The sequence below is a fragment of the Zea mays genome, chromosome 6 (assembly GCF_902167145.1).
Source record: "Zea mays cultivar B73 chromosome 6, Zm-B73-REFERENCE-NAM-5.0, whole genome shotgun sequence".
Classification (NCBI taxonomy): domain Eukaryota; kingdom Viridiplantae; phylum Streptophyta; class Magnoliopsida; order Poales; family Poaceae; genus Zea; species Zea mays.
The window spans coordinates 118,959,283-118,968,623 of NC_050101.1; the positions used below are offsets into that span (position 1 = coordinate 118,959,283).

The 9,341-nt window shown below is 46.9% G+C and overlaps 1 protein-coding gene across 1 annotated transcript; it reads left to right on the top strand.

Annotated features, from left to right (window-relative positions):
* Positions 1-7,492: 7,492 nt before the first annotated feature.
* Positions 7,493-8,888, top strand: LOC103629867 (RING-H2 finger protein ATL3). Its single transcript, XM_023300369.2, has one exon. The coding sequence runs from the start codon at positions 7,628-7,630 to the stop codon at positions 8,621-8,623; it is 996 nt and encodes a 331-aa protein (XP_023156137.1). The 5' UTR covers positions 7,493-7,627; the 3' UTR covers positions 8,624-8,888.
* Positions 8,889-9,341: the final 453 nt, after the last annotated feature.

A 9,341-nucleotide genomic window follows, 5' to 3' on the forward strand; every position in this document is an offset into this window, starting at 1 on the left:
GACGGTGTACCGCTAGTCGGCGACTTGTATAGCCATGTCGTGTCTTGCGACTGTCCACACTCCCCAGCTTCAGTGTGCGCGGCTTCCCGTGAACTTTGTGCCACTTTGTACACTAGTGTGCGCGTTCGTTCGTGCTACAGTGCGGCACTGTGGCGCGGAGATTTTGCCGCCGTCATTCTGTCACGAACCTAGCTACTACGTAGTACGTGCCTGGAGGTTCTGACTCCCAGACGACGTGTCGTCTCTCCGTTTGGACCGAGCAAACAAGGGAGGCACTCGGCCACAAATCCCAAAGTTTTTTTTTCCATATGGACTGATGGACATCGGGCCTGTTTGGTTCAGCTTTTTTCTGACAATTTTTTTCGAGAATCTAGCGGTGAGGAGAATCTGGCTGTGTAGAGAATCTAAGTATCATCAGGATCTATAAAGTGACGGATTACTACTATTGCGACGACTCAACCGATTATATATTTATGTTGGTTTTGAATGTTTTTTTACCCAAACGGATTTTATAAAAGCTGGCTGAAAAGCTGAGTGTTTGGCAGTCCGCAGCAGCTTTTGGTGGCCAGAAGCTGCGAAAAGCCGAAACAAACAGGCACATCAAGTGATGTGGGATCTGGACATGGAACCTCATTGTAAAGAGCTTAATAACTAATTACTTGCCTAATTAAAAGATGTTCACTATTGATATATATACTAAGACGAAATTCTAAAATTCTAACATGTATCTGTGTGTTTAGTTGTTCATGGTTATTGGTCATTCCTAACCTAGCCCATGCTCTTTACGAATCTTGGATCCGCCACTGCTTCTAGCGGAATTCCCGTATACAAAAACAAGGAGTGTGTGCAGGGAGTCGAACCCTGCTCCTCTCATCTCATCCTAAAGAGTGCAGCTTGTACCACCACATTACACGTTCGTTTGTGTGATGTAAAAAGGAAAGATATATAAACCGCGTCAATGCTCGGGCAACTAACTGGTCTACTAAAAGACTGCTTTTGTGTTCATGGCTGATTCTACCGACAATGGTCATCTTTATAACCATGAATAAGACGATGCTTATGAGGTAGTAGCCAGTAACCAAAGGGTTAATGATGATCTAAGAGAGCCTGGAAGATTTGTTCAACCAGATCCAAATGGTTGATTACCATGACCATCCAGTTTCACTACAGAAAAACAATTAAAGAACGTCGACCATGAACCGATGTTCTTACTCTAATAGGCCAACATACTTATGTTAAGTACGTGGGGGGAACCGATGTACTTATTTGCCGACGTATTTACTTCGGTGTACTTAACCAAATAAGTATGTCGGGCAACAACCACACCGACGTACTTAACCTTAAGTATGGTGGTCCACCGACCAGCTCATGTACTTAAGCTAGATAAGTATGTCGCTCCACCTGTACAACTGTAAGGAAATCGAAGTTCTTAATTTAGCCAATGTTTTCCTGTAATGTTTATGCAATGGTGATGTAGAATATTATGTTAGTAAAGCTACTGTTTGACTGTCTCACACCATTGCTGTCAAAGGACAACACGCAGGCCCATGAAGACTTGAATGAGATCAACAATATGCTAGCCTATGCAGCAATGTGCGATGAGGCTCTGGCTTCTCTAATGCCGAGTCATGGCCATCCCAAGCCCTCAGTTGAACCAACTCCAACATGAGAAAGAATACTCATAGAAGAGCCAAAGTCATCAACAAACCAAGTCCCAGATTCCTACAACACACGATAGAAATTATGGGGCTCAACTAATGGCTCGGTCTAACCAAGTCTGAGCTCGAACCCTGCCACATGGTGAAGACCTTCGTGCCAAGTTGGATAGTGAAAGGGTAAATTTAGGATCTATGGTTAGGGGTAAGAGCATGAACGAGAGAGTACTTGCGCAATGCAAGAGAAATAAAGATTAGGTTAGAGATGACTAAAGGAGGTTAAATACCTAGGGAGCTAGAGTCGGACCACCATCATACACATTGTTATAACGAACTATGGCCGCGTTTGGTTACTTAGAAATTCTCGTGATTAGGCAAATTTTATCTATTACAAATCCAAACGCTTCGGTTTCTCTATCTTGAATAATGTATTGCAAGATATAGTCTCAATTATCAACGTTTTGTTGGATTTTCTTTGGTAATATGCACTGTCCGGACTCTAAAATTTTTGTTGCTTCTCAAATACGACATATATTACAAGGTCTTTTGCAAACCGTGCATATGATCGTATATAATAAACTTTTACACTGCGGAATGCACCGTTTATATAGTAGAGTTTGAAATCGAAGACAGAAGTTGCTACAGCGTTAGAGTAAATACGACGTGCCGCCCTCCCAACCAAATTATGATATAGCTATCGTGTCAGCAGCGTGAACACGATGCCAAGCCAATCATACCGGACCTGTATCAAACCAAATTTGTGCGGGATCATAGATCGGGTCAGCACGGTAACAGCGACCCAAGGATTCAGGCCCTGTTTGGATTCGGTACTACTAAAGTTTAGTTGGACTAAACTTTAGTGACTAAATTTTAGTCACTAAAATCTACCGTTTGGTTCCGGTGACTAAAACTTTGCACACAGCTATTATTACTGGACATAAAGACTGAATTGCCCCTGTTCAATGCCCAAAATCTCAATACAGTCTAGCTGCCATCCGAACACTGTTTAACCGCACTGTTTGAAGCACAGTTTTAAAAAAACATTCTGGAAAAACAGTCTGAAACGAGCACACAATTCATATAAAATGAGTAGTAATCCTCATGCAGTACAATACTATTTTATTACAAATTCATATAAAATTCAATCTCTAAACTGATACATATTTTGATCTCATGCAGTACAATACTATTTTATTACAATTCATATAAAATGAGTAGTAATCTATGCTCTACTAAACAAACCATCGGCGATCCAATCTCTAAACTGGTTCATATTTTGATCTTCATCCCCATCACGTGGATTATCTCTATTTCCTTGAGAAGATGATGCTCCCGACAATGGAATGTAGTTTTCATCATGGTCACACATATCGAAGTCCTCATCCATCATAGCACTCTCTCTAATAAAGTTATGAAGTGCCATGCAAGCGATAATTATTTGGCTTTGCTTTGCTATCGGATAACTTGGTAATTGTAGCAAAATCCTCCACTTCATTTTGAGAACTCCAAAAGATCTCTCGATGACATTTCTAAGTGAAGAGTGGGCATAATTGAAGAGTTCTTTCTTACCTCTAGGCATTGGTCCTTGTCTATACTCCGGAAGATGATATTTTGTTCCTTTATAAGGTGCAAGGTAACCCGGTCGGTTTGGATATCCTGAGTCCACAAGATAGAACTTGCCTTCACATTAAAATAAATTTGTCAGTTAACCGGAAACATTTAAAGCTATGTGAAATAAGAGAAAATAACATTATGGTACCTTGAGGTGGATGTGGAAACTTGTCGCCATACTTGTCAAGTGCATCCTTAAACACCCTCATATCATGAACTGAGCCAGGCCATCCCGCCACGACAAAAGTAAATCTCATATTAAAGTCACATACGACCAACACATTCTGACTCGTGTATCCATGTCTTCCCGTATGTTGTACTACAGCTGTTGTTGGCACTATGACAGGTACATGTGTCCCATCTATTGCTCCAATGCAATTATCAAAATATGGAGAAAACCGAGGAGATTGTAGCCTATGATGCACTGTCCTAAATTGAGGGTCTACTGGCCTAATAATATCAGCTGCAAGCTTACTAACACTACACAATACTTTACCAAACTTCCTACTACATGTGTTGGTGGACCTAGTAAATCGATTTTCAGCTTGTCTCATGCTTTGAGGAGCACCACAGATCCATAAAAATTGACCTAAAGCCTCTACTGATGACATCTTCTTAGTGGACTTCAAGCCATATGACTCTACAAGCACATTATGTAACTTATAGAACACATCCCTATTCATCCTAAACATGTTAAAGCAAGATGTCCTATTTTCTAGTGTTTTCATTACCCATTCATAACCAGATTCTGTTGGTACTCTATATTCTGATTTGTTCATGTATGTGTCAAAGTGGTACATACCAAGTATGCCACCAACAATAGCGTAGTTGCTATTCATTTGTTGACAGGTCCACAGATAATGCATCTCCTCCTCAGCACCATCTTCCTGTGTACACAGATATGATACACATTAAAATATGACACACAATAAAATATAAGTAGCACAAACTTGTTCTTCTTGCAGCACAAATATAAACACTACAGCACAACCACAAACAGCAAGGTTGACACATAAACGTTGTAGACAAACAGCAAGGTTCACACATAAACGTTGCAGACAAACAACAAGGTTCACACATAAGCGCTTGAGCATAACAGCCACAGATAAGAAGGTTCACACAAACAGATAAACGTTCATGAAACCACAAAATTCCTGTACAGCTTCACCCACTCCATTAGAATTCACGGAATTCCTGGCACCATCGCTTCAACCAAGCCAACTTTCCTTCATTTGTTGTGAAGTTAGAAAATACTGTACGGTTGTATTCTTTTTCAAGCAACTTAGTAGCCACCCAATACTCTTCTGACTCTTCTGTTGCTCCACAATCCACAACCAGTCTCAAACATTTTTCTATCTCCTCTTTCACCTGTTGCTTTTCTACTTTCTGCTCCTCTACCTTAAGTTTAGTCATCTCAACAAAGGTTTGTCTCTGGGCGGTGCCATTAACTTGTAAGGTGTCTATCAAGCCCTTCATCATATTGACCATTAGATTCTTGCTCTTCTTGGGTGGATTTAAAGCGGTATCGGAGGTGTTCCTCGTCCTTTTATGACTGTTTGTACTCATCGGACTGTTCAGGAAGCTATCTGCATCTGCATCTACGTCTTGAATGTTATCCTGTGCATCTCCATCTATTGAAAAGGTAGCTTCTCCAGGGATACATGATGAGCGTCCATCAACAGTAAAACCATGGAACATCTCCCGAAGGTATTCCAGGTACAAAGGTATGTAGTGTCGGAACTTCTTGCACTCTTGCCTTTTCTACAATCCAGAAAATAAAGTTAAAAATCAGATAAATATTACATAATAAAAAATAAAAGATATGATGACATGCTTATAATGAAGAAAAATTACATAACAATACCTCTGTGTGTTTTTTCCACCAACTGTCAGGTGCTGAGATTGTACCATCTGGGTTTCGGCCTAATCCTGTTTCAGCTTGTGACCACACATGGAAAGTGTACATAGTTTTGCATTGAGTCCATCTATTTTTGAATTGTTTGGTAGAATGCCAGAGGCCACTCTTTTCAAAAAATTTTTGTGCTATAATCTTGTAACCTCTATTTGACATTGTCCCATTGGGGCAATTCCCTGCCCTAATTTGTTCAACTGCAAGTTCACAGAATACATATGTGTTTGCTTCGGTCCAATTTGCCTTGCCATTGCATTTCTATTTCAGAAAACATAATAGCAGTAAGCATAAATAAAATCTGAACAACAACAAAAAAAGATCCACTGAAATCTGAACAAACTGAAATCTAAACTCAAATCTAAACAAACTGAAATCACAATAGCTACATAAAATAAACTGAATCTAAACAAACTGAAATCTGAACAGCAAACAAACTGAAATCTAAACAAACTGAAATCACAATTTGCTCTAGGATTGTTGGAGCAGCTAAAATCTCAAATCTGAACAAACTGAAATCTGAATAGCAACTCAAATATAAACATATGGTATTGTTTTCGAACATAAAAGAAATCTAAACTGAATTATGACCAATAGCTACAAAAACAATCCTAAAAGAACACGAGAGCATGACTGAAACTCCAATTCAAAATCACAATATAATCTCATTGTCAATCACAATATGTTCTCATTGGACAAGAAAATATTATGAAATAGTTGCAAAATATTGTACTGGATCATGAAATTGGATATTACCAACTGGGAGGCGTTATCATCTTCCTCTGTTCCATCATGGGTGTCGATGTCTTCTGTAGGAAATGAGATGTTCCTCGATCTCCCACGACCTCCTACTTCCATCCTCGGAGCAGGAACCTGGGGACCGGACCTCAGTGAGTGTCGGCTGCCTCCAATTCCTAGAGCAGGAACCTGGGGACCAGATCCCAGTGACTGTCGGCTACCTCCCATCCCCGGAGCAGGAACCTGGGGACCAGATCCTGGTGAGTGTCGTCTGCCTCCAATCCCTGGAGCAGGAACCTGGGGACCGGATTGTAATGACTGTCGGCTGTATCCCGCTCCATTGTTCAATGAGTTAGGACCATGGCTATTTTTGCTTCTACTTTCGTTAGGGCGAGGAGGATGGAATGCGCTGTGGCGAGATGTACCACCAGGGGCCACAGGAGGAACCCCTTGCTCGCTGGTACCTCCTTCTGGCTGCATGTACCCCGAGTAGGTGCTAAGGAACGAGAAGCTGTCAATATGAGAGTTGAGGTCTAGGTTTTCCATGGTCACCAAAGGAGCCAAGGGTCTGGTGCCCACCACCGACTGGGAAAAGAGGCCAAGCTCATCGGTGTTGGGGGCTGTGGGGGGAGGCGAGAAGGAGCGATCAGCCGAAGAAGATGCAGCTTGAGAGAAATAATCTCGATACCCTTGCCCTTGGTTTGCCATGGTTGTGGTCGCTGGAGAGTAGGAGACTACTACGGGGAGGAAGCAATAGCGAGGATCTCGGGCGAACCTTGAATCGACGATAGAATATGGGGCGACAGTGGATCGACCTCGGCAGCGGGGGAAGATGAACCTGCTGTGTCTCCTGTTTGACGACGAGTGGAGAATCTCGGGTGGACCTTCAACCTCGGCAGCTGGCAAGGGGATGGCGAGGGAGGCGCTGGCGAGTGGAGGGGACGACGAGTGGAGGCGCTGGCGAGTGGAGGCGCTGCGAGTGGCTCGCGAGTGGAGGGGATGCCGGATCCACTGGAGGGGGCGGCGAGTGGAGGGACGGCGAGTGAGGCGCTGGCGAGTGGCTCGCGAGTGGAGGGATGGCGGATCCACTGGAGGGGACGACGAGTGGAGGGGACGGCGAGGCGCTGGCGAGGCGCTCGCGGATCCACTGGAGGGGATCGGCGGAGGATGCGAGGCGAGGGGAGTAGCCAGGGGGAGCAGGCGCCAGCAAAGGGAAATACAGGAGGGGCAAACAGTAAAAGTCCAAATTTAGTCACTTTTAGCTACCTCTTAGTGACTAAAGGACTAAAGTTTAGGAGAAGACATTTAGTCACCCTGTTTGCTAGTTTAGTGACTAAAAGTAACTAAAATTTAGTCACTAAACTTTAGGAGAGGGTAACCAAACGGGGCCTCAAAAGACCCCAACCACTAATTGACAAAGTCCGCCACGCGTCCCCGGATCCTCTGCGCCAGGGAGGCAGGTGGTAGGGCAAGGACATACCATGGCCCACTAGCAGCATGCTACGCCGCAGAGGATCCCACAGCTGCCACGACGCCCAGCCGCCTAGGCCACACCACGCGCACCTTCAAATACGGGAGAGTGTCCGTTCCTTCCAGCTCGTCGCTCCTCCCTTCTCGTGTCCCGTCGTCCCCTTCTCCCATCAGCGGGAGGGCGGCGGCGTCAGCCGGCAAAAAAGCAAAGCGTCACGAGAAGCTCGTTCCTTGACAGGCAGCCATGATTCCAAGGACGTCCTCGGTCTCTTCGTCGGCGGCGGCGGCGGCGCCCACCGCGGGCGCGCCGCCGGCGTGGCCGAGCGGCAGCGACGCGGCGGCGTTCCAGGCCTCGGGCAGCTCGGGACATCAGCAGGTGGTCATCAGCAACGGGGTGCTCCTCGCGGCGGTCATCTTCCTCTTCATGGTCGTCGTGTTCGTCTTCCTCCTCTACCTCTACGCCAAGCGGTACCTGGGCGCCGGGAACCCGCTCGTGGCGTCGCCGTCCTCGCGGTTCCTCTTCGTGGCCGCGTCCCCGCTCCCGCAGCGCGGCCTGCCCGCCTCCGCCCTGCGCTCCCTCCCCGTCGCGGTCTACGGCGGCGGCGGCCCGGGCACCAAGAGCAGCAAGGAGGCGCTGGAGTGCGCCGTGTGCCTGTCCGAGGTGGCCGACGGCGAGAAGGTGCGGACGCTGCCCAAGTGCGGGCACGCGTTCCACGTGGAGTGCATCGACATGTGGTTCCACTCCCACGACACCTGCCCGCTCTGCCGCGCCCCCGTCGGCGGCGACCTCGACGCGCTGCCGCGGGAGGAGCCCTTCGGCGCGTCGCTCGAGTTCCCCACCAACGTCCTGTTCTGGGGCACCCACGACGAGGTCGCCAACGCCGGCCTCGCCACGCCCCCGCCCCCGCCGCCGCCCGTCGCCAGCGCCGTCTCCGCGAGCTCCTCGGCCTCCGGGCGCAGGAAGGAGAACCTGGTCATCGACATCCCGACGCGGCCCGTGGCCCTGACCACCACGCCGCCCTTCAACTCCCCGCTGCCGGCGAGCCGGGTGCCTGGGAGCGCCGACGAGACGCGGTCCCCGGTCTCCGCCAGGCTGCGGTCGCTGCGCCGGCTGCTGAGCAGAGGCAAGCAGGCCGTGGTCGGCACCTCCTACAGCCCGCGCGGCGCCGGTGACGTCGAGCAGGGGCTCGCAGGAGCCGAGGCCGCCCGCCCGCCCAAGACGCCTCCGGCGTCGGACTGATTCAGATCCCCCCCGAGCTCCGGGTCGCATTTGGCTCGACTCGCCGATCACCGGAGCGCGCGTAAGCGTTCATTTTTGTTCCCCGCTTTTCTTTCTTTCTTTACATCTTGATTCGAAAAAGGAACTTTCGGTCAAAAGGTTCCTGTGTAAACAGAGGAAAAGACCGATGCTGGTTGGTTGTTGTTGGGGGAAAAAATGGTGGATTTGTTCATATGTTTACCAAGAAACTTTTCTTGAAATTTTGACTTTGTTGGCTTCCTGGTCAGGACGTTTCCATTCAACGAGGTGCATGTGTTCCACTTGAAGACGTTCGTCTTCTTTCAGAAATTTCGTCGAGCAGTACATTACAAGGAGCGTGTAAAATAGGTCACTCGTTGCTGTCACTCACTAACTACGTCCTTCAGCAGCCTTTTTCATTTGGCTAACCCGTACCCAGGAGTTTTGTCTCTATAAATTACAGCTACAAACTATTAATTCTATATAGTTTTGTCTCTAAAAATTAGAGCTGCATCAGTAGAATAGCTCGCTTAAATCGAAAGCGAATAGTCCGAGATCACGATACTCCTGCTAGAAATGATCTAACTGTACGGCAGGAGCTGATTGTCTACGGGAAAGGTACAACTGTAGAAGGACGAATGGTAACGTGGCTGAGGCCAGTCTTTGGGTTAAAGTGAGTATTACAAGGATAAAATTATCTTAGTACATTCATGAGTTCTCA

Excerpts from the sequence above, each read along its gene's own strand:
- LOC103629867 (XM_023300369.2), top strand. The coding sequence starts at position 7,628 with ATGATTCCAAGGACGTCCTCGGTCTCTTCGTCGGCGGCGGCGGCGGCG.